Here is a 16,740-nt window from a genome sequence, read left to right on the forward strand (position 1 = left end):
ATAAAACAAGACCAAAGAGCTCATATGGCACTTGTGACGAGGCAAGAAGAGCCAAGAGATCATATGGTATGAGCTCTAACAAAATTCTATGAATCAACAGATTGATTTAAAAGGAAAATAAGAGGCTTAATACCGGTTAGGATTTAGAATAAGAGCTCAGAGTCACGATGTCCTTCTAAATATCAAAATTCATTAAGATCCGATCAACCACTCGTAAGTTATAAATACCTAATTTTTCCTCTCCCTTTAGCCCCCCAGATGGTCGAATCTGGGAAAACGACTTTATCAAGTCAATTTGTTCAGCTCCCTGACATGCCTACCAATTTTCATCGTCCTAGCACGTCCAGAAGCACCAAACTCGCCAAATCACTGAACCGCTCCCCCCAACTCCCCCAAAGAGAGCGAATCCAGTACGGTTCCGTCAAACACATATCAAGGACATTTGCTTATTCTATCCACCAAGCTTCATCCCGATTCATCCACGCCAAGTATTTTCCAAGGTTTCCCCCTCCAACTCCCCCCAATGTCAAAAGATCTGGTCGGGATTTGAAATAAGAGCTCTGAGCCATGGATTCCTTCTAAATATCGAATTTCATTAAGATCCGATCACCTATTCGTAAGATAAAAATACCCCAATTTTCACGTTTTCCAAGAATTCCGGTTTCCCCCTCCAACTCCCCCAATGTCACAGATTCTGGTCGGAATTTAAAATTAGAGCTTTAAAGCACAAGCTCCTTCTAAATATTAAGTTTCATTAAGGTCTGGTCACCCTTTCGTAAGTTACAAATACCTCAATTTTCAAAATTACCCCCCCCCCAACTCCACCAACGAGAGAAGATCCAGTCCGGTTATGTCAGTCACGTATCTTAGACAGGTTTTTATTCTTCCCATCTAGTTTCATCCTGATCTCACCGCTTTAAGTGTTTTCCAAGATTTCCAGTCCCCCCAACTGCCCCCCAATTACGCTGGATCCGGTTGAGATTTAAAATAAGAGATCTGAAATACGAGGTCCTTTTAAATATGAAGTTTCACGAAGATCCGACCACTTCTTCGTAAGTTAGAAATACGTCATTTTTTCTAATTTTTCAGAATTAACCCCCAACCCCCTAATAGGGCGGATCCATTCCAATTATGTAAATCACGTATCTAAGACTTCTGCTTATTTTTCCCACCAAGTTTCATCCCGATCCCTCCAATCTAAGCGTTTTCCAAGTTTTAGGTTTCCCCCTCCTAACTCCCCCCACCCCAATGTCACCAGATTCGGTTGGGATTTAACATAAAAGCTCTGAGACACAATATCCTTCTAACTATCAAATTTCATTGAGATCCAATCACCCGTTCGTAAGTTAAATAGTTTCATCCCGATCCCTCCACTGTAAGTGTTTTCCAAGTTTTAGGATTCCCCTCCCAACTCCCCCCCCCATGTCACTAGATCCAGTCGGGATTTAAAATAAGAGCTCCGAGACCCGATATCCTTCTAAATATTAAATTTGATTGAGATCCAATCATCCGTTCGTAAATTAAAAATACATCATTTTTTTTTCTAATTTTTCAGAATTAACCCCCCTCCAACTACCCCAAAGAGAGCGGATCCGTTCCAGTTATGTCAATCATGTATCTAGGACTTGTGATTATTTTTCCCACCAAGTTTCATCCCGATCCCTCCACTCTAAGCATACTCCAAGATTTTAGGTTTTCCCCTCCCATATCACCCCCCCCCCAATGTCACCAGATCCGGTCGAGATTTAAAATAACAGCTCTGAGACACGATATCCTTCCAAATATCAAATTTCATTCAGATCTGATCAACTGTTCGTAAGTTAAAAATACTTCAATTTTTTTATTTTCTTCCGAATTAACGGGCCCCCCACTCCACCCCCCAGATGGTCAAATCGGATAAAAGACTATTTCTAATTTAATCTGGTCCGGTCCCTGATACGCCTGCCAAATTTCATCGTCCCAGCTTACCTGGAAGTGCCTAAAGTAGCAAAACCGGGACCGACAGACCGACAGAATTTGCGATTGCGATTAATACCAAGTGCCATAAAAAATGGTCGAAATATTTTTTCTACAAAAGATCTATTTTTTTAGTTTACTTTTCAGAGTGTTTTCCCTTTAAAATACTTATATAATATAATAATACAATATGCAACATAATATATATATATATATATATATATATATATATATATATATATATATATATATATATATATATATATATATATATATATATATATATATATATATATATATATATATATATATATATATATATATATATATATATATAGAACAGAGAGGAACAATAAGATAGGAGCAAAGGGTAGCAAATTTATTTTATTACTCCACATTTCAACTTTTCTTCTAAAAACCTATTACTCAATTACTCTACAATCCTACTTTTTCGACATTATGAAGAAGCAGGCATTGAAAATTAATTAAAATGTAAGAACAATGAATAAAGAAGGTACCGTAAGATCCTCTGTGAATTCTGTGTCCTTGATTTCTGGCAAGAATGATGAGAGGAGGAAAGCGTCTAATTCATATGGACGAAGTACTTGCATATGCGGCTCGGTCATTATATATCTATAAGAAAACAGACGTAACTTTACCTGGGTACACAGGGATTAAAATACAAGCGTCACTGATACTTTAAAATACAAGCGTCACTGATACTTTAGTGTCTGGTGAACTGATTAAACATGTAGAAAATTTAAAATAATATTACATAATCACTATAATTAATTTACAATATTTTTAGATTAAACATGAGCTTTTTCTTCCAGTGAAGCTTAAAAAGTGTTTTTTCTGGAGCTATTTAAGTCAAAATAAATCCAAAAGCACGAGAGCAGCTTAATCAAGTATACATAGAAAGATAGGTCGAAGAAAAAAGACGTTTATTATGGGGCAGAGGGGAGGGGGGGCTTAACTCAATAACTCACTAATTCAATTGTCTTTTTTGAAAACGTTAGTTTCAATTACTATAAGTTAACAATATAAACCAGTGTTCTTTATTACCCATCTATAAACAAAAAAAAGAAAACGATGGAGTACAGTAAAAGAACGGAAAACAAAGCATACATGTCATAAAGATATAAACAAATTACTAATAATACCAAATCTAAAATAGGTCACCCCTCCACGGGTGAGAAGAGGATTGGTTACTCAGTTTCTGAAACTGTTCATCCCTGGTTTGAGCCGGTTCCACCACACTAAAACAGTTAACGATGTACTTATTTTTGAACAACCGATATATCGGATGGTGGCCAATACTTTACTGCCCTCCCTTCCTTGTGAAATAATGCACCCCAACCCGAAAACCCCTAAGAAAGGTATCCGCTACAATCCTTTGGATCTGTATGATGGACACCAGACACAATTCAGTAGAGCCGAACGTGATACATACCTTATATGATTGTGTGTTTTAAAACAAAAATTCGAATTGTTCGGACGCACATAGACTCAACAAAAATAACAAACATTGATACCGGCCCTTAGTTTCTTTTAAGTCCCTAGGTTACAAAATGAGTTTAACATGATCTCGTACGACAAACAAAAATAAACAACTTTTATTTAACTTAACTCTATGCTCTAAAATGATCTTAATGATTCTCTTAACAATCATAAAGCCTTTCAAGATCCTTAGGAGGAGGGGAGTTTCAAACCCGAAATTCTCTGTCCTCTATTTACAAGGTTCAGAAGAAGTCAGTGTTCAAGAAAGGGGGCAGTTGGAGCCCGAAAATTCACAACAATTTCCCAGTCCCCAAATTGGGCCTTTCCTGGAAGCTACATGTCCGCATCAAAACAGCCTAAATGTTAGCAGATAAGCGCAGTTCCACATTTTTTCGCAATTCAGCAGACCCTGAGACGCGAAAAAATGTTTATGTTAAGCTTTCTACAATCCGTGATAGGCTTAACTAGAAGAAATAGACCTGAAGAATCAATTAAATCAGCAGCATTATGCTAAGAAATAAGCGCTCAAGTAACAAAGCGAACATCGAGAGTCCAAAGATTAAAGAATGGGCGAGTCACTGCTCTGTTGGGTACTTGGCAACAGGGTAAGGTTGAAGATCTACTAAATTTATTTAACACAACTGAACAGTTCCGAACATTAAGCAAGAAATGGTTACATTTCATATTTAATCAAGGGATGCGTAAGAGCGAAGAACAAAGAGCCAACAGGCCCACAAGAGTAAAACAGCTCTGTTTTGGCGATGATGGTGTTTGGATGTTGACCAGATGAATGTTCTTAAGCTTTGAAAAACAAATAGAATTGCATATTAACCATTTCGCAAAAGAGCTTCAATCTCACATCTTTCTGTGTAAGTATAGCATTCTATTCATTCCTCGCCAATTTGAGCTAAATTTTTATACATTTCTGTACACAATTTCTGTCAAACATACATACCTCATAAAATTAAACCATTAAACATACCTCAGTACGCTCACGAGAATCACCAACTTCTGTGGCACAAAAGCTGGGTTCAGCATAATCTGCACATCACTGCGCATGCACGAGAGATAGGCCCTCATTCGCCTTTTTATATCATCTTCTCCAGTTCCAAACCACAGAGTGTTAACAGTTGGAACAGCCCAGCCAATGGAAGTGGCTCTTACATGATCTGGTTCTTTGAATTCGTTTCCTTTGCACCAGACCCATTCCTTGATAGCAATATCTGGGATTTGGTGAGCTTCGTCGGAATCTATAAAGTGAAATGCGACATTTAATATATACATACATATATATATATATATATATATATATATATATATATATATATATATATATATATATATATATATATATATATATATATATATATATATATATATATATATACATATATATATATATATATATATATATATATATATATATATATATATATATATATATATATATATATATATATATATATACATATATATATATATATATATAGTCCGATCAGGCTGTTAACTGGAAAACCTGTTTTTATTTTGTAGTTAATTACTTCCACAACACTGATTACAGCCCCCCCCCCCTCTAATGCCCGGATTTAGCCCTAAGCTATATCCAGGAGTTTGCCGATTGGGTTGTCTTGCATTATTTTACTTAATTCTTATCAGCAGGAAAGAACTGCCAGTTCATATATATATATATATATATATATATATATATATATATATATATATATATATATATATATATATATATATATATATATATATATATATATATATATATATATACAGTCTAGGGCTATCGCCACGCATTGACGGGGGGGGCAAGGGGGCTGGGATGCAGTTTAACAGGAATCGACAGGAAAAAATCCAACAAATATAAATTTTCTGAATGCAACCAAGAAACAATTTGCTATTATAGTATTTGGATCAGAAAGGAGATAAAATGTACTGTAGGATATTAGCCTTCCTTTAGAGCCCAGATACTAAATCCGAGGGTTTTAACAGTCTCATTCTCATGAACAGTCGATCTATAGTACCAAATTGAAAAAAAGCTTTCGCCTTTAGCCTAGTCCTACATCCAGGCATTCAGGGAGGGGGTGGGTGGGGTTGGCTGGTATGCAGTTAAACTGGAAGCGATTCTCAAAATCAGACAAATAGATATTATCTGAATGTAATGGAATAATAATATCATTATTATAGTATTTAGTTCAGAAGAGTGGACAAATTATATTATTAGCTTACTACTGTTTACTTTTCATCACCATCATTCAAAGGATACCGTTCTTAAAAACTAATGTTACAAAACAAGTAAGGATAGAGGCTAAATTTCCCTTTTGTTGTACTTGTTTATTTGGGCTATTTCCTGCGTATCTCGGCCCTTGTGTGTGAACCTCGTATGTAGAAAAGTGTCAACTTTACAGAAGGAGGAGAAAAAGGAAAACAGTTTTAGAAAATTACTACTAGTCATTAACATAAAAATGCATGAAAAGACTTTGTTCCATGACTTCGCTTTCAAAAGTCCGGCTGAGAGAACGCACACGATTTGTAAGAAAATTTTCACACCATGTGTACAAATGATTTTTAAATTCAAACAAAATACAGTTTTTACCTTTTAGAAATATTTTTAAAACTAGATTTCAAGATTTTTTTTTTTTTTTATTTTTTATTTTTTTTTACTAGCACCATTCGAGAAAAACCTGAAAAATTGCACAAAGACGGAAACTTTACTGAACCTTGCCCTAAATGCCATATACGAGGTGTGCATACGAGGTCCACAGTGTATGGGCTCTCCACAATGAAACTACCATTAAGCGCGATTTACCAAAAACAGGGAAGGAATTGTGACGGGGTCATAGAACCCGGATCAACAGAAAATTTCAAATTTGTCAACAAAATCGGAGACGCAGGTGAAAATCTGTTGGCATTAAGAAAATTTTTTAGCAAAGCAAGGCTACATATTTTTTCCCTTTTAATGATTCGGCCATCTATAAATCTAAAAGGTCACTGAAGACTTTGGCTGTACTGAGGAGAGGAGAGGCGCAAATATGATCTAAGTTATAGGTACTTTGCCAGAAATTGCCAATGTACTTTAGTAAAACTCCCCTTTGACAATACAGGCCAGAAAAAATAAAATTGGACGCAAGAACTGATGGCGATCTTCTTTCTCAAGCTACAAAAAAGGATCAAGAAAATAAGCAGTTAATGATTAAATTCTGCAGGGTAGAAATACTTTGCTTAAACACAATAAATATCTGGTTCTGATGCAGGCTTGAGAGTTCTGCGATCTACAGCAAATTGAACCAAACATTTTTTTTTTCATTTTCTATGTTTATAGACCCGTGAATACAAAAAAAGATTATGGTACCCAGTTGCCTACCCCCCTATGAAGCATTCCCTAGATGGAAGTACGGAGGTAGTAAACACAAAGTGCCTTTTGATTAGTTGAACATTCGCTCAACATGGCCCGGAAGTTACAGCTTAATAACCTAAACCATTCCTGACATATTACTGATAAACCCTTTTGACAAGCTACAAGCAAAGAAGCGCCTTTTTTTCCTTTTTTCTAGGCAGTGTTGAACCAAACGCATTCCAAATTTAATATTCGCATAGAATTGTCCACAAAAGCCGAAACTTTCCACCAAGTAGAGTATTTCCACACTCTGTCAGCAGAGGCGTCACTATCCAAAATATTTAGGAGGGTATGGGAAAGAATGGATTTTACCGATTGGGCCTTCATTTTTACCGACCGAGTTGGGCGTTATTGCTATTAAAATTACTGTTTTATCTACCAACTGAGACTGACCTCCTTTCATTGATTTTACGTAATTAATTTCCATCGGCTGATTTACGTTACACAAAAAAAATAGTTGATGGCGGGGGGGGGGGGTATAATTTTCTTAATATACAATTTCCTTTTTTAGGAGGGGAGCTGTGCATCTGGGGAATTTTGAAGAAAATAAAACACAAAAGGGAATTTGAGAAAAAAGCTAGCATTTCCAGATGCTGCATTTATTCGTCAGTATTTTTTTCTGATTGGAAGTTTTTCTGAAAAACATAACATCTTCCCAAGGTGTATGTCAAGACGTTTTAACATATCAACTCCGCCTTAAAACATTAGTTTCAGTATCTAATCCAAATGTGAAACAAACAAGAGTTTAACTTAACAATATTTACTTTTATAATCCAGCATTTGAACTATACAATAAAAAAAAGATGTGCTAACAAAATCGATGCTTCAAATAATAAGCCACCCAAATTGAAAAAAAAAAAAAAAAACTGTCAATATGATTTGTCGACAAGAGGTGAAATTCAAAAGCGTCAAGTTGTTAGAGATAGGAATACAAATCAGTATAAATAGGTTCATTTTGGATGATTTATTGACAAAGATTAAGTATTTTGAAGATAAAACCCGTTTTTTCACGAGTTGCAACATCATCTTTATCATCCAGATTACGATAAAGATTGAAAATAATTTTTGTGTTGTCAGTGAAAATGGTCAAGACGAAAGGATATCGTACAACCTATTTTTATAAGTGCAGGAACATTTTGATACAATTAAAAAATGTGAGTTTGTTTATAAAATTTTATCGTAAAACCTTTATTGTAGGTGTAGTTTCAACGCTTACAAATAAAAATATAATCCCATTTCATAACATAGGTTCCATATATATGCGCAAGAATCTAATCAAGGGGGAGGATGGGGACAAAGTCTAAAAACAGAAAGAATTGGCAAATTATATGAGTAATAGAAGAAGACATTACTAGAAATCAAACGAATCGATATTCCAGGGGGGGGGCGGATTTTGGGTCTAAATTGCATCCCTAACTGTAAACGACTAAATAGATTTTTTTTGCTGCAATTCCATTGACGCCTTGAAAAATAACGAAAGCGAGGGGTCAAGCAAATATCGTTGGGTGCGCACTAGAAGTGGGGATGCAAGTCCAGAGAGACGAGAAGGGCAAAATATGTAGAAACCATGGGCAATACCTAGAACTTATATTACAGATAAATTAAAGACTTCGCCAATTGCATACATATAAATTACGAAACGATATATTGTTGGGTGCGCACTAGAAGTGGGGATGCAAGTCCAGAGAGACGAGAAGGGCAAAATGTGTAAAAACCATGGGCAACACCTAGAACTTATATTACAGATAAACTAAAGACTTCGCCAATTGCATATATATAAATTACGAAACGATATATTGTATAAGAGGATTATATTAAGGCTTAAAATTGTAATTTCAAATTATTAATTTTTACATTCAAAAAAATATATTATTATTATCTATCAAATATATAATATTATTCTTATATTGTTTGGCCCTTGTTATATTTTTTTGTCAATGCATTGTTTATTTTCCTTCCTTTTTTGGCTTTTCCTATCTCTATGTCGTTAGTTTACTAAGAAAACTAATAAATATATCATCTTCAGTTAGCAATAGATCTCAAGACAAATCTCTTTCGAGATTGTAAATCTTAGTAAATCTCTAGATAAAGTTCTAAAATCTTTAGTTTCGAAGTTCGATGAGAGACCTGAAACCAAGGGAAAAAATGCTACAGAATATTTCGGAAGAGTGGAAATAATCCGAAGGAAAAAAGACCAAGCCCCAAAACCTCCTTTAACAAAATGCGAATAGTAAGTTTATTCTTATTTCCATAATACGTGACAAAAATCAACCAGAGTACTATATAAAGATCATCTGCGAAAAACTTTTTAGACCGCTGCAATAACCCCTAGTTTAGGGAATATCCTTGTTGTCAAGACATTAACAATAGTAATTCACTGGCATAGGGCTAACATTTATCAGGAAACCGACCAAAAATATTCTTCCACGTACACAGATATTAAACTAAAGATTTTATACTGACATTAATACCGAAGTTGTAATAATTTTTCTTATTAAAATATAAGATAGCTAAGGACTTCAGGTTTAAAATACAGGTTATGCATAAGGGTTAGCAAGCTAGCTTGCAGTCTGTACTGGCGTTTTCAGTGACACAACCTCTTCCCCTAAAGTATATTGAAAAAGAAGTCAGTTACCCCCCCCCCTTACAAAATAACAAGGTCAGCCTAATTATAACAATAGAGCTAAATTTCCTCATTATCTATTGCTGCGCACCTTTACATCTTTCTAAACTTTTATCTTTGCATTTACATTTGACTGAGAAACTATAATCAATAAAAGAATCATCTTCGTACGCAAAAACACCACTCACTACCCCACTCCCTACCAAGCTGTAGAAGCGATGGCTTGGGTTTTTCTTGTTGAAACATTGTTGAAAAGTAATAAAAAGCTAGACATATGTCCTTATTACCTTAGGTTAAAACAGGGACGAATTTAAGGCTCGATCCTACTCCTTACTCTCTTAAAACAACCCGTCAGCGCTATTTTAAATTAGGATGTATTTCGTATTACATCAATATAGGCTGTAAAATTAAAACACAAAATCAATATTGGAAGTGTTTCCAAAGTTTGTGAACAACGCCTAGCGGCCCTAAACTTTGCCTTGTACCCTTGCGAAGCTTTCCCCTTTAGCCCTAAATTCCCTGAACTAACTTACAAGGACAAGAAAAAGGAAAGAGGTAAATTTTCAAGTTCTTTAACTAAATAAAAACTTTGGGGCTACTAAAATACAAGATACAATTAGGGAATGCGAAAAGAAAACTTCAAGACACTGTCAGAGTAAACATAACGGAAGTTTTAGGTTTAAAACTCAAAATTTAGGTCTTGATGGGGAGAGAAGACACTTCACTTATTTCTATGTACTTCTCGATGAACTCCTCCAACAAAGTAATTTAAAAATATAACAGAATTCGAAACAATTGCAAAAACGCGTAGTTTAAAGGACGGTGACAGGAAGTTCAAGTCCACTATCTTTAAAAAAAAATGTAGTAACGTTACTTCAAAAAAAAAGGCAAAATGAAAGTCTTGGAATCATGTTAACTATTGCAATAATAATAACAACAACAAAAAAAGGCAAATTGTTGTCATATAATTTACGAGATGTAAAAATGCTCTTATCTTCTGGCACAAAAAAAAACGGTTATACACTTTTACAAATTCCTTTATGACCATATCACTGATAGCAGAAAACAAATAGTGACACATACTAACTGACAATGCATTTACAAAATAAGAAGAACTAGAAACATAGAACAAAATGACATAATTCCTTCTCCACCTCCAAGAGGTTAACCTGTTAAACTAGTTTACTGTTGTCTTTAAAACCAAGCCTGGGAAGGAGTAAGGATCTATGATAGACACATACGCAGGGAGGGGGCCGCTGGATCCCCTTCCACACCAAATGTCCATATTATTACGAGCATAAAACTAATTGCTAAATTGTTCATGCCCTTTCCCTATTTTTTGAGGTATAAGGAGCATCTTAACAAAGTTTCACCAAAACTGACAAATAACAAGGTTGACGCCCAGCGACCAGGGCAAAACTGAAATATAAATGCCTTGGCTTGGTGATTCTAGTTTTACAACAGTCCTTGTCTACTAATAAAATCATAGTAAAGATCTTCATTTCAAAGCTACTAATAAAATCATAGTCAAAATCTTCATTTCAAAGCTGACACTTTATTAAAGATTATTTTTCATTTTAGGATGGATGAAGCAACTAAAACATACTTTGCAAGAAGATTTCTAATACTAAGCTTCAGCATAGGAATTATCCTTATCTTAGTGGATAACAGCGACGAAGTAACCATTGTTGGGGGAGTTCTGGTAATCAGCGGGTTAATTCTCAATACCTGGCTTTGCTTAATGCGAAGAAGACCTAGGCCAAGAGAAGACATACCAACAATTGTAAGAAGACTACGGTCTGAAATTAATCAAGATGGTTCAAATAACCAGCAGTCACGAGAGCCCCCACCATCTTACGAAACATGTGTAAAAGAACCCCCTCCACCGTCTTATTCTGAATTATATTATTCTGAGTATATATAAGTATTTTTGTTAGAAAATGGAATTTTTGTAAAGCACAGAACATGACATGAAAAGATGGATTCTGGTGAAAAAATAAGGAGAGATCCCTACAACTCCGCGCGCCTCAACCTCAGAAAAGAAATTTTCAAGCTATTTATGCAAGCCTATTCATTTAAACGTTCGATATATGGTTGATACATAATCATTTTTTTTTTTTACTTTCAGAAAATAAAAAATTTTCCAGTACATTTCTCATTCTTCAAAGCTTAATCTAGGGGGTTTCTAAGGTTGCTTCATTGAGAGGAGGCAAGAGATGTTTCGTAGGACCAGTACTTTCTTGCCTAAGGTCATCCTTCCCTTTTCAGTGAAAATAGTGCATCACATCCAGATATCCCCCAAACTCTCACCACAAACGGGTTTAAATTTACTATAAGGAAACATTCCCCTAAAAACATTCAAAAGCAGTCAGCAAAAAAATATAGTCTTTTTGTGAACCCCCCCCCCCACCTCTACAAGGAAAACGAGACGCGTGCAACTAATGAGTAACTGATGGAGTAACTAATCGCTGATAAACTTAAAAGGATGTTTTGAAAAACTGGAGCCGACTCTTTCAACTAAAGAGTGAAGTTGAATATTTTGTCAGTATACTATTATAATTTGGTGTTAATTCCGTAATGATTTTAACAACCATTTTTTCAATTTAACGATTAATTAACAATCAATTATTTTATAATTTAATTTTTCGTCAGAAAAAACTTTTGATAATGTTGGTCACCCTGTCTATCCCCAGAGAACAAAAATATCAGCAAAATATTTTTTTTTTGCTCAGCAACAAAATATCAGAATCTATTACAGCTTTTTACTATGAATTCGAAATTGCAATCAGAAAATTTCTCTGATTTTCTTCGCTAGTAATTTTTGCGTAAATTTCTCCACTCGTAAATTTTGCGACAAAAATTTGCACACTTGTTTTTAGTAATAGAGCAGGGCACGAGAAATCCAGCAATTTTTTTTTACTATTTACAAAAAAAAACCTCTAACAGAGCTAGCGACTTGTAAAATGGCCAAGTCCTGTTCGCTACTCCCCAGTCCAAAAGCATGCCCTTCATTTTGTTTAGCCTGAAGATTTATTGAACATTAAGGGGCTTCCTAAGTACCCAAGTACTATCATTTCATGGAAATTTTCTTCTCCCATGACAAATTCCTCGATGGAAAGTTCCCCCAGCAAATCCCCCTCTTCTCAACCCCTCCCCCAACCAAAAAAATCCTCCTGAAAACGCCTGTACACTTCCCAATAACCATTACTATATGTAAGCACTGGTCAAAGTTTGTAACTTGTAGCCCCCCCCCCCCACGGGGACTGTGGGGGAGTAAGTCGTCCCCAAAGACATAGTTATAAGGTTTTTCGACTACGCTGAATAACATGGCTATCTCTGAGTTTTGATCCGTCGACTTTGGGAAAATAATTAGCGTGGGAGGGGGCATAGGTGCCCTCCAATTTTTTGGTCACTTAAAAAGGGTACTAGAACTTTTCATTTCCGTTAGAATGAGCCCTCTCGCAACATTCTAGGACAACTGGGTCGATACGATCACCCCTGGAAAAAAACAACAACAACAAAAAACAAAAAAACAAACAAACAAATAAACACGCATCTGTGATCTGCCTTCTGGCAAAAAATACAAAATTCCACATTTTTGTAGATAGGAGCTTGAAACTTCTACAGTAGGGTTCTCTGATACGATAAATCTGATGGTGTGATTTTCGTTAAGATTCTACGATTTTTAGGGGGTGTTTCCCCCTGTTTTCTAAAATAAGGCAAATTTTTCAGGCTCGTAACTTTTGATGGGCAAGACTAAACTTGATGAAACTTATATATTTAAAATCAGTTAAAATGCAATTCTTTTGATGTAGCTATCGGTATCAAAATTCCATTTTTTAGAGTTTTGGTTACTATTGAGCCGGGTCGCTCCTTACTAAAGTTCGTTACCACGAACTGTTTGATCATTGGTTGTGTCTTATCCATTTCATATGAATTAATTTGATGAATTTTGTCCTAAAGAAGACAGCAAAGGCTATGCAAGAACATGATTTCAAAGGGGAATGCAAAATTCGAGCGGATGATTTCGGTCATTTTAAATGAAATGTTAGCAAATGAATACATTTTTAGAATTTTTGGGAATTTAGGGTACGAGAATGGGTTTGAAAATCAAAGTTACAAGAATCAACTCGTTTAATTTAAGAGTGAAATTAAGGTGAAAAAGTTGTTACCTGAGTAGTATTTTGGGCAAGGATGATAAAGATGAAAAAGAAAGAACGGCAAAGGTAGATAATTCGCAGTATATAACATATGCATATAAAAAAAAATTTCCCCTGAAAGGCTAGTCAGTTTTTTTTTCTCTTTACATCAGGACTTGATAAATAAAGGCCTGGGCCAGACTGATTCGACATATTAGGGGACTTTGGGATATTAAATAGCAAATTTTCAGAAAAGCATCAGACATACCCTTTGATTTTGGACAAGACGATATGCTATTTTTGGCAATAAACAATTCACCTTTTTTTTCTTTGTCCTGATTTGCCAAAAACGTGTGGTGATACAAATTAAAGAGTATTCCATAGATATTTTGGCGAAGGGGACGGTAGAACTTGTGGATGTTTGGAAGCTCTCGGCTGGCTTCATCTTCAAGCAAGGTCGGAAGACAAATTTCACCCTATAAAAATAAGAATAAGTTCAAAAACAATATCAAAATTAAAATTAGGGAGATGCATAGCATAGCAAGAAATCACTCACTATTTAAAAAGGAAGCAACTTTTTTGGTAGACTATGAATTGTTATCTTATACAATTAGAGATACATTTTGGTAGACTTATCTGTAAATTAAGCGTTAAAAAATAATGAAAATATTATCTATACTATGATACAAAAGAAGACACGATAATTAAAAAAATTAAGAAGAAAAATAATATACGAGCCCGTAAAGTGCAAGTTGAATTTCAGAATGAAACGGAAGGGTTAGACGGGGCGAAAGCCCCAATATCTTTAGCATAAAAAATGTTTTCTATTTTAATTATTTAGTTGAAGATATTCTTAAAAAAACTTCTTTAGTTATTTACAAAATGGCGCAGAAGAGCTTCCAACACCACAACTCCTTGCGCTTAGTGCTCGAACAAGGCACATTTTCAAAATTCTTGAATTTAGCAAATGTTTAAAACCTAAAGACTAATAAAACGGTAAATATAAAATACTGTAATACAATCATATTTTTGGTAAATTCAATTTTTCCAACTAGGGTGGATAATGTTTATCACTTTTCCATATTTATCCTCAACTATAAGAAGACATATTAAATGGCTTATACTTTTAATGTATTGAAAAACAAATTAATTTAATATACGATATGAGACACTTGGTTGATAATTTTTTTTTTTTTTATTAATTATCGTTGTGTTTAATTTAGGTTGGCTTTGAATATAGCTTTAGAAACTAAATGCGCCATTGCAAGGCAGCTACTGTCTGAAACAAACACATTACGTATAGTTACATAATGTTACATTTACATAATGTTATATATATAATTACATAACTATGTATAGTTACATAATGTACATAGACATATTATGTACACATTATGTATCTATGTATCTGTCGATATATTGCACTATTTGAGCTCACATAGCGGACTTGAGGTATAGTGATAAAAATTTCATTTATTATGGCGGGATAAAGTGTCCTAGAGATCAAAAGTCAAACTAAAACAAGAGGTCCTCTAATGTTCTATCCCCATTGGTTTAATCCAAACTTACCAGGACCCCCCCCCCACCCCAAATTGTAATCAAAGAAACTTCTACAGAAAAAAAACTGGGAAAGTTTCGCCTTAAGATGTACATACTTCAGACCCCCTCCCCCAAAAGCTGATATATAACTATGCATTAAAAGTACATAAATATTCCCCCTGTCAGTGGTGACTTTCAAGCTATCGCCTATGGTAACCGCTAATTTTAATTTAGACTGTGTTTTGAGACAAAGTGTACCACCACACGGCAGTATAAACTGGGTGATTTTCTTCCAGATTCTTGCTCAAAAGGAAGAAAAAATTTACAATCAGAGAATTTATTGTATAAACTTCATAGATATCTGCTTCAAAATTATTTCCTCAGGCAGAGGAAAACCAAAGCACTTCGAAAATGCACCCAGTAAACATTTGACTTCCAGAGCTCCAATAATTTATTCCCTCCCTCCCCCTGAGTAAAATTTTAACTACGTAACAGTTCTTTTAAGAGATAATTATACAAACTTCAACAGCACAACGCTACAGCCGACCTCGGGAATAGAGTTGTTGTCATTGATATCTACCCATTGACTGATGAAAACAGGTGTAAATATAAAAGTTTGTTTTCGAGGGGAAAGGGGTATTTGCCCAAACACTACGTAAAACACAATTTTACGTGAGAACTATAGAACATATAGGGGAAAACATTATTAGAATCTGGGGACAATATCTCTCTAGCCTTTCCCCTTTTTATGGGCCTAGATAAATCGTCACTAGTTAGAGCTATATTTTCTTTTCTTTAGGTGTCAATTTTCTTTAATTTCATCAATACACAACCATCTTTATATTTAGACTTAAAAACTCAAAGACAGCCTACGCTATGTGTAGTGACTCACTTTTTTTATGCTAAAAGCATAGTAAAATTGTAAAATAACAGATCATTTACATACCCTCGTAAGAAGGTGGTAGACATATGGTGACATAAGGCCACGCGCATGTCTGCTGCTTGCCATTCTGATAACTTCCTTTGACACCGGGGGCAGTGAAGAAACATCAGTCTTAGGGGAGGTTGCACGAGCCTTATCAGCGACCTTCTCTTGCCCAGGTGCTTTGGGTCTTGAATCTCCGACAGCACCAACTTGAAAAAAAACAAACAATCTTTTGTGTTCAAGCCGTTACTTACATAGATGTACAAAGAAAACAAACGGCAAGATCACAGATTAGATAGGTTTGAACAAACAAATAAGGAAATCGCATAACAATTTAAGGAGAGCTAAAACGAATGGAGAAAAATAAACAATAACTATTAATTTTGTTCTTGATCAATAGCAAGTGAGCAAACCTTACAACACAGTTTATAGTAAAGCATTTACTACAACAAGGATTCATGATGAAATAAAGGATGCAAGGCTTATTAGTATGACCCTGCGTGACGTGTTAGTATGACGAGCGCTAGGACCTATGTGAACCCGTGATGAGCCCATGGGTCACCACAGTGTGGCCCGCGGAGTTTTTATAATAATAATAATTAAAAGCTCACTGTCATTATTTCTTTTATACAATATTTCTTAATATTCACCAAAA

The 16,740-nt window shown here is 35.0% G+C and overlaps 1 protein-coding gene and 1 long non-coding RNA gene across 6 annotated transcripts in view; one reads left to right on the forward strand and one right to left on the reverse strand.

Moving 5' to 3' along the window:
• Positions 1 to 16,740, reverse strand: part of LOC136034869 (constitutive coactivator of PPAR-gamma-like protein 1) — a 125,549-nt gene that overhangs the window by 46,488 nt on the left and 62,321 nt on the right. For 3 of the 5 annotated variants that reach the window (XM_065716341.1, XM_065716342.1, XM_065716343.1), the window contains exons 8-11: positions 16,107 to 16,294; positions 13,890 to 14,097; positions 4,439 to 4,706; positions 2,475 to 2,589 (exon numbers count right to left, since the gene is read on the reverse strand). In XM_065716341.1, the coding sequence (XP_065572413.1) occupies positions 2,475 to 2,589; positions 4,439 to 4,706; positions 13,890 to 14,097; positions 16,107 to 16,294 (779 nt within the window). The remainder of the gene's footprint in view (positions 1 to 2,474; positions 2,590 to 4,438; positions 4,707 to 13,889; positions 14,098 to 16,106; positions 16,295 to 16,740) is intronic. The other 2 variants (XM_065716344.1, XM_065716345.1) reach the window with 1 other exon arrangement.
• LOC136034872 (uncharacterized) lies at positions 7,897 to 11,465 on the forward strand. The gene is made up of 2 exons (XR_010619264.1): positions 7,897 to 8,013; positions 11,064 to 11,465. It is a non-coding gene; the product is annotated as an uncharacterized LOC136034872 (long non-coding RNA).

Source organism: Artemia franciscana, chromosome 13 (assembly GCF_032884065.1).
Source record: "Artemia franciscana chromosome 13, ASM3288406v1, whole genome shotgun sequence".
NCBI classification, from domain to species: domain Eukaryota; kingdom Metazoa; phylum Arthropoda; class Branchiopoda; order Anostraca; family Artemiidae; genus Artemia; species Artemia franciscana.